The following is a 13443-nucleotide window of genomic DNA, read 5'->3' on the forward strand; positions in this document are numbered from 1 at the left end:
GATCCCTGGATGTGTCCAAAGCCAGGCTGGACACTGGGGCTTGGAGCAGCCCGGGCTACTGAAAGGTGTCCCTGTTCATGGCAGGGCTGGAACTGGATGAGATTTAAGGAGCCTTGCCGGCCAAACCACTCTGGGATTCCATGACTCTGTCAACAGTCCCAGGCAGAAGGGCTAGATTTCCATTTGAGTTCAAAAACGCTGCTGCAAGAGCATGAAGAGAGATTTCAAATACCGTTCAAGTGGCACAGCCACGGCAGAAATGACTTTCAGAGGTAAAGCGGCAACTTGGCAATTCCACTTCGACTTCTGATACCAAGAACACGTGGAGAGCTGAATCCTGGAGGGCCCTTACTTAACAGGATTGCCAGAGTTATCCATCCCCAGTTTGCTGATTAGGGCTAGAAAGTGTATCCCCAAGTCATGGAGTTGGGATGTTGACAGGTTACCACATACCATCAATGTGAGAGACGGGGATGCTGATGTTATCAGAGTCCTGTTTAAACAGAGCCACCTGGAGCGTGCTGGCTGCCTGAACCAGGTCTGCTGCCTTGTCAGTGTAGGGACAGGGGTTGGTCACCAGCTTCAGCAGGATCTGTCAGCAAAGGTGGGGAGAAAGGTAAGTGCACCTGCTGGCTGGCAAGTGCAGGGGAACCACACGGTACTGAGAACGACCACGTGCTGAAAGCTGGGCAGCTTTTATGAGGACAACTTCCATAGCACTTCTGCAGGATTCTGTCTACAGTTCCTGCTCTACAGGCCACACTGATGGAAAAACAAAAACCCACCACAACTTGGCACCTAGACTGCGACCACACACCGAGTACCTGGGCAGACCACAGTGGAGGCAAAGCACTGGGCATTCAACATCCTGAAGAGTAAACAGCAAGTGTCACCTTTCCTTGTCAAGGACCACCATCTACTGAGCTCTGATAATGTCGGCACCTAAAGAGGAGATCAAAGCTACCCACACCTACACCACTCTACCCTTACACCGACAATGCTGTAATAACAGCTGATCTCTTTGGATTTCATTTTCCTACAAATCATTTGGCTGCCCTCCCACTGAACACAAGAAGGATGCCACCTCCGTATAAAGAATCCCAAACAAGGCTTTTCTCAGAATTCATTCGCTGGTCTTTGACAGGTTTCTCAACAATAGCAACAAGACCTCCAGTTTCCACTAACACTATTCTTTGCATTTTTTTATCCAGCTGATTTGAACACCGTTACCTTTTCCAAAAACTGAATCACTGCTTCCTTCTGGTCTTCTTTTGTATTATCCAAGTGCTCCAGCCAAATTGAAAGCTCCTTCCACGTGTACTCAAACGCTCCACTGTCACGTAAAACCTGTCCAGGAAACAAAGGAGGAGGTGTGTAAATAAACCTCAAAACACCTAAAATACAAAACCCCGAGGGATGCAGATCTTTTTCTATAGTTACCTTCATGCTTCCTTCTTTTAGGAACGAAAAGAAGAGCAGGTTGATGAGGAGTCGTATCTGCCGCTCTCCTCACCCTCAGTTCAAGAGGCTCACTAGGGGGACTTCAGCTGCATAGTGGACAATAAAAATCCTACTTCTGTAATTTTTGGAAAGCAGGTTATACTGCTTTCAGAGGGCGGTACAGCTTTCTATCATCACAGGCAGTTAAAAAAAAAAGAAAAAAGCACCTTCAAAATAGCCTGTAGGGGAGTTTTAGAAAACTACCGATGAAACAGAGGAAAATCATTGCTAAATTAAACCTGAATCAGGCTACTTGTACTTAAAGCAATCAGGCAGAGGGATGAACAGTCACATAAATGAGCAGTGGGCTGTGACCACAGCAAGGTCCAGAGAGAAGTGCAAGTTGCTGGGGGTGGTGAGGAAGACAGCAAGTCACACACCCTAGAGACAGGCTTTGACGTGCCTAGAAACTTCCCCCCGCTTTCCTGCTCTCCAAATTCAGGCCCTGACTGCGAGCACCCAAACTCGGTGACCCCGAGCTCCAGCTCTACAAGCAAGAAAGGAGGAGGGAGAAGAGGAAGGAATCCGAGTGACACCAGGGTTCAGCTCCCTCCCCCTAAGGCCCAGCAAGAGAGGAAACCTTGCCCAGCTTCCCGACCCTGGCACCTACGTTGGACGACTGCAATTACACAGGATGAATCTGTGCCTTTGCTCCTCTCCACACATCAAATACAAGGAAGCCATCACAACTCATTTGTTCTACAGTTACTCCGTGTACAACACCAGCAGCTCTAAAAATAACTGCTGCTCACATCAGTCTGACAGGGGAATTCATTTAAAGCAAGAAAACATGAAGGAAAAAGGATTCATTATAATATAAGCGACTATTTTTGGCAGGGTCTGGAAACAGAAATGCACCTGCAGCTCTCACAAAACCGGGCAGGAACAGAATGTGAAATCCAAAAACGAGCCTTCAGTTACATGGCACTGTGCAGAAAAGTAAGTCCTTACCATCTATTCTTAGCAGCCTTTCTGCTGACGGAACTGCCCCAACTTCCCTGTTCCTGCTTTCCCTTCAGAGAAAATGCAAAGGACTGAAGTGGAAAGTGGACACAGGAACAAGTCAAGCAGTCCATGTTCCCACCTGGCAAAAGAATCCAAAACCATCAGAAAAACGGCACATTTTGAGCAGCTTTCGGTTGAGACATTCATTGCTGGGAGACCAAGTGAACCTGCCTTTAATCCCTTGCAAGGATCAAGGGCAACTAAACCCGAATTCAGTCACTGTAACTGGATTTTTTCTTGGCAGGACAGTCTGGTTGCATTTATTCCTTATTCCTAGGGGTAAATCTCTACCCCTCCTTAGGTAACTAAAGGATGTCCTCTTTGAATAAGGTGCTAAAAACAGCAGCCTCTGGTGTCTGGTGGACTTCGAGCTGGCCAGCTTTTTCTCAAAAGTCAAATAACTAATTTAAATATGCAGAGGGGGATGCTAATTTTCAAGACAAAAAGTACTCCTTGCATCAAAGCTGGGATCAGACAATAACAGAGAGGACTACTCTGCAGGGCCAGAGGAAACCGGAGAAGACTTATGAAAGGCTAGAGTGCTGAAGTACAGATTAAAGAAACGCTGATAAAAAGTAAAAATCCAAAGCAATATCTTCTTGATCAATGTCAAGACCTTTGCAGGCACCAACTGCACTGATTTATTACAGTATCAGAATTCATTCAGCCTCGGGGGGGTGCGTAAACACGACAGACATTTTCTTTGCTCTTTCATCAACTGCTGCAGTGAAGTCCGTTCACAGCATTGATTTCTGTCAAATATTTCGTTACTAGCCGGTTATCTGACAGCAAATTTCAACAAGAGGCACAGGAAAGGAGACTGGTGACCACACAATCCTGCAGCAAAGGTAACTGCTTCAAGAAAAAATCGTACAATCCTGAAATTTCAGGCCAGTGGGATAGAGTGAATATCCTGATATTTCAATTCCAAAGCTTACCTTAATGGTCTCGGGCTCCGGGGCTTGGAGGGGGGGTCGGTTCGGAAGGGCCGCCTCCGGAGGAGGGGATCCCGGGGGGAGTCAGGGGCCCGGGGAGGGGGGCGAGGCGGAGGGAGAGGAAAAAGAGGAAGATGAGGAGGAGGAAGAAGGGGGAGAGGGTTTGAGAGGAGGGGAAGCCCAAATCCGTGCTGTGTGCGGAGCTCCGACAGCACGCTGCAGCCCGCAGCTCAGTGTGAGCACGGGGCAGAGGAGGCGATTTCTGGGCATTCAATCACCCTGAGGCGGGCCCGGCACCGCCCCTGCAGCACCGTCCCCAGCACAGCTCGGTACCGCTCCGGGATCACCCGGCCCCGCCCCCGGTGCCGCCCGGGACCACTGGGGACCGCCCCTAAAGCACCGCCCCGGCCCCGCCCGGTCCCGTCCCCGGGACCTCCGTGCCCCGCCTCGCCAAGCCCCGGCTCCGCCCCGAGCCTGCCCGGGCTGCGCCGGGACCATCGCTGGCGGCCCCGCCCCTCTTCCCCGGGCCGAAGCGGGCTGAAGGAGATGTCCGCACGATTGGAAACGCCGCCGAAAATCGCACCCGTGGGATCGGTGTCGGCGTCGTGCGCAGGCATCCCACTAGAGCGAGCGGGCTCCTTGCTGTGCCACCCTCCTTTTGCAGCCAGAGTTAGAAGGTCGGGGAGCGACACCCGAGCCGCCATCTTGGGAGAGGCAGGCGCGCAGTACCGCGCTCTGCCCACAGGGTGGCGCTTGGGAGACAGGCAAGGGATGGAATCAAGGAGTGTCCCAATCCTTGAGGAAATCCCCCTGAATGAACGCCCCAAAAAACCGCGACCAGAACTGAGAAACCTCCTGCCTCTGTATGAGTGCAAAGGGTGTGCAAGGAGTGTGCAAATAGTGTGCATTAGCAATCGATCGGCAGGCATTGGCAATCGATCGCCGATATAATCGATCGGCAGGCATTGGCAATCGTTCGCCGATCTAATCGATCGGCAGGCGCGATCAATCGATCGCCGATCTAATCGATCGGCAGGCATTGGCAATCGATCGCCGATCTAATCGATCGGCAGGCATTGGCAATCGATCGCCGATCTAATCGATCGGCAGGCATTAGCAATCGATCGCCGATCTAATCGATCGGCAGGCGCGATCAATCGATCGCCGATCTAATCGATCGGCAGGCGCGATCAATCGATCGCCGATATAATCGATCGGCAGGCATTGGCAATCGTTCGCCGATCTAATCGATCGGCAGGCATTGGCAATCGATCGCCGATCTAATCGATCGGCAGGCATTAGCAATCGATCGCCGATCTAATCGATCGGCAGGCATTGGCAATCGATCGCCGATCTAATCGATCGGCAGGCATTAGCAATCGATCGCCGATCTAATCGATCGGCAGGCGCGATCAATCGATCGCCGATCTAATCGATCGGCAGGCGCGATCAATCGATCGCCGATCTAATCGATCGGCAGGCATTAGCAATCGATCGCCGATCTAATCGATCGGCAGGCATTAGCAATCGATCGCCGATCTAATCGATCGGCAGGCGCGATCAATCGATCGCCGATCTAATCGATCGGCAGGCGCGATCAATCGATCGCCGATCTAATCGATCGGTACTCGCGATCAATCGATCGCCGATGTAATCGATCGGTAGTTGCGATCAATCGATCACCGATGTAATCCATAGGCATGCATTAGTTATCGATCACCGATCTGATTTTTCCCGCCATTTTTCATTGATTTTTTTCCCCATTTCTCACTGATATTTACGGCCCATTTTTCATGCATTTTTCCCCCCATTTCTCACTGATTTTTTTCCCCCGCAATTTTCGTGGATTTTTTCCCAATTTTTCCCCATTTCTCACTAAATTTTTTCCCCCAATTTCTCAATGATTTTTTTTCCCCAATTTATCAAAGATTTTTTCAACATTTCTCACCGATTTTTTCCCCATTTCTGACTGATTTTTTCGACCCATTTCTGACTGATTTTTCCCCATTTCTCTCTGATTTTTTTCCCCATTTCTCACTGATTTTTTCCACCCATTTCTCATGGATTTTTTCCCCATTTTTCCCCCATTACTCACTGATTTTTTCCCCCCATTTCTCACTGAATATTCCCCCATTTTTCATCGACTATTCCCCCATTTACCACTGATTTTTCCCCCATTTCTCGCTGATTTTGTCCTCAATTTTCGCCGATTTCTCATTGATTTTTTTCCGTTTCTCACTGATTATTTCCCTCATTTTTCATGGATTTTTTCCCCATTTTTCCCCATTTCTCACTGATTTTTTCCCCCATTTTTCATGGATGTTTCCCCCAATTTTCATGGATATTTCCTGATTTTCCCCCCCATTTCTCACTGATATTTGCCCCCATTTCTCTCTGAATTTTTCCCCCCATTTTTCATGCATTTTCCCACCCATTAATCACTGATTTTTTCCCCAATTCTCACCGACTTTTCCCCCCATTTCTCACTGATTTTACCCCATTTCTCACTGATTTTTTTAATGTTTGTATTTCTATTTCTATTTATGTTTATATTTATATTTATTGTTATTGTCTTGCATGTTTATGTTTATGTTTATATGTTTATGTTTACGTTTGTGCATGTTTGTGTCTATGTTTATATTTATGCATATCAAGGTATCCTTTAAAAACAACGCCCCACCAAAAACAAAAACAACACAAAACGCCATTCAAGAACTCCCTTATCAACACCTGAATGAAAAAACATGGCATTAGATAAATAGACCATAGCCCTTATCATACACCATCTACAAACAAAATAAAGCTATACCATACATCCTCGAAAACCACCTTCAAAGCACGACATTAGAAAAAAAAACTTTCCAGAATTAAAAGCTGTATCTAACAAAAGCCGTCTGATAAAATTAACAACCAAGCCCCCACCATCAGAGCTGCCCCTACTAAACTCCCCATCGTACATATGAAAAATCAGTTTTAAAAACCTACTTCAATTCATTCTGCCTCAAATACAAAGCCATCCAGAAAGTTACCTTCACTCAAAAACAAAAGCGCACGTAGTAAATAACATTAAAAAATAAATCAGCACACTACACACCACAAGCATAAAATATTGAATTAAAACCAAAAATACCCCTATTCATTAAAGAGCCCAGCCGCAAGCTATATTTAACTATAACTTCGTGCAAACGTACACATATCATTAAAATAGATTTCTTTCAGAATACAACTGATGATCTAAAATAGTAAAATGTCCGAGAACGATATTATAATAGGATATCCTCGATCATCCTCCCGCAAATTCTCTCCACTGTATTGTCCGACACACACCGGAAAAAAAATCCAGTTTTTACTTTTTTCAGCTAACTTCTCATTTATTAGCTGAGAGGAATGTTGAATTTGTCTTTACAAATGAGCTGTGGATCAGCCTGTAGATAAGGCTAGCACTGAGAGATAAAAGAAACAATGGGATGGATTCCACTGATTGATGAATGGAAAGAGATATTTGCCTTTACAAACAAACTGCAGGGCTGCTGATAAATGAAATTGGATATCGAAAGATGAAAGAAGCAACGGGGGGAAACTATGAATTCTAGAAGAATTAAAAATTAAAAGGGAGGGTTATACATTAGAGGGGAATTTCAGGTATCAGGCGTTCCGGGAAGTCTGTGCCTCTCAAGTACCTCAGCCAATGGGAAAAGAGAGAGGGAAATGCGGCCGGGAAAATAGGATAAAAAGGAGGCTGCGTCCTCCAAAAATTTGAGAGATCCCAGGGGAATGTCCCATGGCCTCTCCCTTTATTCGAATAAAGCAAAAAGGACTCCTCTGTTTCCTTTTTGGACATAAACCGCTGGTGTTTGTGGATTAATTTTCCTGACATTTAGCAACATATTGTTAAAAAAAAAAAAAAAAAAAAAAAAAAAAAAAAAAAAAAAAAGTGATCCAGAAGAGGGCAACATTGACAGCCATTCCAAGACAGGATGAACAAATGCTTTCACATTGACAGAGGATGCTGCGATGTTCTGAGAACAGAAGATAGAATAAAATAAAGGAAGGTGATGTTACAAGACAGAAAAGGGTAAAATAAAAGGAGTACCTGAGACTGGGGGGCGGGGGGGAAGAAAATGGGGAAATATTAATTGCTACACACTAGGTACAAATGCTTTTTACAAGTAATTTATGAGAAGCAAGCTAAAAGCGTCTTACTGCTGCTAGTGATATCATGCTCCAAGCTCTGCTAATAATTCCTATTTCTAGCAATAGTTAAATTGAACTCACTACATTCCAACTATTTTTCTGCTTGTTTAGATGGCAGATCCGTTTGGAACACACCTTAGTATAGCAAATTCTATGCCCAGGTAGGGACCTCTCAGTTCTTCCATAAAACATTTTCTTCTGCATTATGGCAAGCCTTTGTTTTAGCTTGACAGCTTTCTTGAAACTTAAATTTACGCATGTGTCCAAAGACATTTGCAATGTAGGCACATCATATGGAAAGTAAATAACATTCTCGAGAGGGAGTTGCTTTGTTACTGAGGGGATGAAAAGCAAGGCTAGAGCTAGTAGAACTACCCAAGAAATTGGACTTAACGCAGCTTTTACAAGGCTCAAAGTAGCCATACCGAGATGTTTGAGCTAAAAGCCCCAGTTACCAGACTTACAGGCCTAATAGTTATCACCACACCACATTCCCTGGTTGCAGTATTTTTAACAGCAGTGCAGAACGCTACTGAAAATTATTTTTAGGTTGAATTGTTCTCTCCCCTCACTGCCTGTGTAGCTGTTAGAGGCTTCCAGGAGGCTGGGGAAGCAGACTGCTGGTTTCACTTCCAGACAGGTCACTTCCGTGGTCTGCTGGAGGGCACTTTGAAGCCCGTGTCCTTTTCTTGCTCTATTGTATCTGACAACTTTCCTCCCCCACGTCTGTTTTTTAGCGGGCAGCATTTTTGGAGGGCCAGTCAAAGACCTCAGGCTCCGAGAGAATTCGTCTGCTTTGCTCTGTTTATGTGTGCAACAGATGGGAGCAGCAACTAAGTCAAGTAGTAACTTCTGAGCTGCCCAGTTATCAGTAAACCAAAATATTCTTTTGTGACTCTCGCCAGACGAACATATCATCCTATCCGAGTCACACACTGCCCCTCTGGCATTTTCCAGTCAGACAAAGAATTCCTGGCCCCTTCCTTGCATGAACCTCAGCTCTCCACCTTGTTCCAGAAAGAGTTCTAGATCCAAGGCCCAGTGAGCCAGCTACCCTTTGCTGCCCTGAGCAGTATGGAAACAGCCAAGCCCCAGCCCTGCAGCCCTGCCTAACTCGCCTTTGCCTCCCAAACCTGAACCTTTTCCTTGGCTGTGGCAGCCTCACTCATGCAATCCTGAAGACAAAAATCTGATTTGGCAGGTGAGGCCGTTTCTAACGCAAAAGCTTCACCAAGGTTTCTCTTCCAACTTCAGCCTTAAACAGTCCTGTCCTCCTCAGACAGCCCCCACCTCCAGCCTTTAGCTGTAAATACTTACTGTTTTATAGCTAATGCTTGCCACCCCTCAAAATTAAGTCTTTTGATATGCATTTACATCCCTCCCTAACCATGTCCTCATCACCCTTCCCAAACTCAGCCTCATCTCCAGGCCTAGAATCTCTCCCTAGGTGAGGGACTGTCCTCGGGTAGGAGTGCTGACAGACCTGTGCATGAGCCCAGCTGCATAGCCCGTGCTAATCCCAGCCCAGCTCTAGCCTTTAAACCCACTGGGGCTTTGGTACTGGAGGCCCAGTTACAGTAACCCCTGTGGCCGTTCCGCTTCCAGGCCATCTGGGAGTTGTGATCCCCCACCCTACACCACTTTGGTGAGAAATGCATTCCTTTCTTACAATAAAGTTTTCATTTTATGTCTAAATTCAAGCATTCCGAGAAAACGTGTAGCAATTATATCAAGACAGACATGACAGGCACCAACATTAGTCTTTCATTACACACTTTTCATGCCTTCTCTCCACAGATTTCTTTGAGGCAACTCTGACTCCTTTTCTCACAGGCAGCTCCACACAGCACCCACTCCTCCTCTCCTCTGTACGACTGGCTAAACCCCAGCCTGTCCCTTCCCCAGCCACCTGAGCCTGTCTGTCCCACACACAGCATCCTCTCACCTTGTCCATCCCTTGCACGGCCACGTGTCCCTTCCTCCTCGCAGCACAGCCAGCAGGCTCCAGCCCACACTGCAGCAGGCTCTGCACCTCCAGCTGGAGCTGTGCTTAGTGAAACTGGCAGCCAGCTGACCCACGCTTTTATAACAACCAGCCTCACTGGGCAGGCAAGGCTGTTTCCACTCCTTGCTAATCAGTACAGCTGTAACTCGTTGGCAACTAGTGCCTTCTGCACTATCCTTACAAACTATTCTCCTACAGAAATGGACCGGAATTCCGCGGGGATTTTCCGGGGATTCCGGGGGGATTTTCTCGGGAATTCCGGGGGGATTTTGTCGGGGATTCCGGGGGGATTTTCTGGGGGATTCCGGGGAGATTTTATCGGGGATTCCTGGGGGATATTCCCGGGGATTCCGGGGGGATTTTATCGGGGATTCTGGGCATATTTTCTCGCGGATTCCGGGGGGATTTTCTCAGGGATTCCGGGGAGATTTTATCGGGGATTCCGGGGGGATTTTTCCCGGGAAATCCGGGGGGATTTTTCCCCGCGATTCCAGGGGGATTTTCCAGGGGATTCCGGGCATATTTTCTCGGGGATTCCTGGGGGATTTTCCAGGGGATTCCATGGGGATTATCCAGGGGATTCCAGGGGGATTTTATCGGGGATACCTGGGGGATTTTCCAGGGGATTCCTGGGGGATTTTCCCGGGGATTCCGGGGGGATTTTCACGGGGATTCCGGGGGGATTTTCACTGGGATTCCGGGGCGATTTCCTCAGGGAATTCCGGGGGATTTTCTCGGGAATTCCGGGAGGATTTTCCCGGGGATTCCGAGGGGATATTCCCGGGGAATTCCGGGGGGATTTTCTCCGGGATTCCGGGGGGATTTTCCAGGGGTTTCAGCGAGGAATTTCCCGGGGAATTCCCGGTGGATTTTCCAGGGGATTCCGGGTGGATTTTCTCGGGGATTCCGGGGGGATTTTCCCGAGTATTCCGGGGGGAATTTTTCGGGGAGTCCGGAGGGATTTTCCCGGGGTATCCGGGGTGATTTTACGAGGAATTCCGGGGGGATTTTCCCGAGTGTTCCGGGGGGATTTCCTCGGGGATTACGGGATGATTTTCTCTCGGATTTTTTTCCCCAATTTTTCAAGCATTTTTTCCCGCAATTTTCGTGGATTTTTCCCAAATTTTCCCCATTTCTCACTGATTTTTTTCCCCATTTCTCAATGATTTTTGCCCCAATTTATCAAAGATTTTTTTCCCCATTTCTCACTGATGTTTTTCCCCATTTTCCCCCCATTTCTCACTGATTTTTATCCCCCATTTTTCAATGATTTTTCCCCATTTCTCTCTGATTTTTTCCCCATTTCACCATGATGTTTTCCCCATTTCTCACTGATTTTTCCGTTGATTTTTCATGGATTTTTCCACCCATTTTTCGTGGATTTTTTCCCCTTTTTTCCCCATTTCTCACTGATTTTTTCCCCCCATTTATCACTCCTTTTTCCCCATTTTTCCCCATTTCTCACTGATTTTTTCCGCCATTTTTCATGGATGTTTCCCCCAATTTTCATGGATATTTCCTGATTTTCCCCCCCATTTCTCACTGATATTTGCCCCCATTTCTCTCTGAATTATTCCCCCCATTTTTCATGCATTTTCCCGCCCATTAATCACTGATTTTTTCCCCATTTCTCACCGACTTTTCCCCCCATTTCTCACTGATTTTTATCCCCCACTTCTGACTGATTTTTCCCAATTTTTCGTTGATCTTTTTCCCCATTCCTCACCGATTTTTCCCCCATTTCTCTCTGATTTTTCCATCATTTTTCATGGCTTTTCCCCCCCATTTCTCACTGATTTTACCCCATTTCTCACTGATTTTATTAATGTTTGTATTTCTATTTCTAATTATGTTTATATTTATATTTATTATTATTGTTTTGCATGTTTATGTTTATGTTTATATCTATGCAGGTTAACGTTTGTGCATGTTTATGTCTATGTTTATATTTATGCATATTTATTTTTATGCCGGCGAACGCGGACAGGCGTTTTATGTAAACGCCTATCCGCCGGGGTCCTAGAGAGGCCGCCATCTTGAGCGTGTCGGGACTCTCAAAATGGCGGCTCGGGCGGCACCCCGGCTGACCTGCCAAAAATGGCGGCAGAAAGGGCGGGAAAAAATCAGGACCCCGGTGTGTAGGCATAAGATGCCTGATTACATCGCCGACGCCGATCCGCTCGCCGCCAATTTTCCCTGTTGTTTCAGAGCGTGCCGACAACGGCCGCGCGGTCCGCGGTGCCGCGGGCGTGAGGGCGCGGCGGGCGCGGGCAGGCGTTTTATGTAGACGCCTATCCGCCGGGGTCCTAGAGAGGCCGCCATCTTGAGTGTGTCCGCACTCTCAAAATGGCGGCTCGGGCGGCACCCCGCCTGACCTTCCCAAAATGGCGGCAGAAAGGGCGGGAAAAAATCAGGACCCCGGTGTGTAGGCATAAGATGCCTGATTACATCGCCGACGCCCATCTGCTCGCCGCCAATTTTCCCGGATGTTTCAGAGCGTGCCGACAACGGCCGCGCGGTTCGCGGTGCCGCGGGAGTGAGGGCGCCGGCGGGTGCGGGCAGGCGTTTTATGTAGACGCCTATCCGCCGGGGTCCTAGAGAGGCCGCCATCTTGAGCGTGTCGGGACTCTCAAAATGGCGGCTCGGGCGGCACCCCGCCTGACCTTCCCAAAATGGCGGCAGAAAGGGCGGGAAAAAATCAGGACCCCGGTGTGTAGGCATAAGATGCCTGGTTACATCGCCGACGCCGATCCGCTCGCCGACAATTTTCCCGGACGTGTCAGAGCGTGCCGACAACGGCCGCGCGGTCCGCGGTGCCGCGGGCGTGAGGGCGCCGGCGGGCGCGAGCAGGCGTTTTATGTAGACGCCTATCCGCCGGGGTCCTAGAGAGGCCGCCATCTTGAGCGCTGCCGCAGGGCTGGGTCCCGGCCCGCGGGCCCTTCCGCCATCCTGAGAGGGGCACGGTGCAGTACCCGCCTGTGTCCACACGGCGGCAGCACTGCCGCCCAACTCAGCCCGGCACTGCCGCCCTGTCAGGGACAGCCAGAGAAGGGAGAGAGTTCCAAGCACCAGAGTCCCCACCCGTCATAAAATCCTCTCAATGAACGCCCCAAAAAAACCCCGACCCAAACTAAAAATGCCCTGCCTCTGACCAAATGAAAAAAAAAACCCTTTTATATATAGAAATCATCTATTTTTTAATATTTAATTTCTAGTCATAATCTAGACATATTTCATATATTCAATTTAATTGCTATTCTATTTATCATATATACAATATTATTTTATTATTCATTATATACATAGATTTATATTACTAATGTTATTTCTATTTTATCTATATCCATCTATATTTGGAGGTTCATTGTTTTTAATATTATTTCTTTAAAAGCTCTGCCTCTAACCAAATAGAAACAAAAAACTCGATTATTTTAAATTCTATTTGAATATATTTTTTTATTTAGTTTTCATATTTATATCTGTAGATTTATATGTCTATATTGTGTATTCTATATTTATATACTATTTAACGTATTTTTTACTTGTATATTAATATACTATATGCTATTTACATTCTATTATAACATACTATTTAATATAACATATTAAAATCGATAAATTATTTATATTACATACTACATACATATATTTTATATTTATATTTATTTCTATAGATTTATACTTACATATATATATGCATATATAGTTATAATAATTTTATGTCAGTATCTATTTTTGCATATTTGTATATTTTTGCCTATATGATTTATATTATTTATTAAAAACCCTCCTCTAACCAAATAA

The 13443-nt window shown here is 46.7% G+C and overlaps 1 protein-coding gene across 1 annotated transcript; it reads right to left on the reverse strand.

The window, feature by feature from the left end:
* Positions 1 to 294: 294 nt before the first annotated feature.
* On the reverse strand, positions 295 to 1604 carry LOC148217962 (nucleolar pre-ribosomal-associated protein 1-like). Its single transcript, XM_088158265.1, has 3 exons — positions 1441 to 1604; positions 1231 to 1347; positions 295 to 592 (listed from the first exon to the last, which is right to left on the reverse strand). The coding sequence occupies exons 1-3, from the start codon at positions 1444 to 1446 to the stop codon at positions 443 to 445; spliced, it is 273 nt and encodes a 90-aa protein (XP_088014391.1). The 5' UTR covers positions 1447 to 1604; the 3' UTR covers positions 295 to 442.
* Between the last annotated feature and the right edge of the window lie 11839 nt (positions 1605 to 13443).

The sequence above is a fragment of the Sturnus vulgaris genome, unplaced genomic scaffold (genome assembly GCF_052056855.1).
Source record: "Sturnus vulgaris isolate bStuVul1 unplaced genomic scaffold, bStuVul1.hap1 Scaffold_1959, whole genome shotgun sequence".
Classification (NCBI taxonomy): domain Eukaryota; kingdom Metazoa; phylum Chordata; class Aves; order Passeriformes; family Sturnidae; genus Sturnus; species Sturnus vulgaris.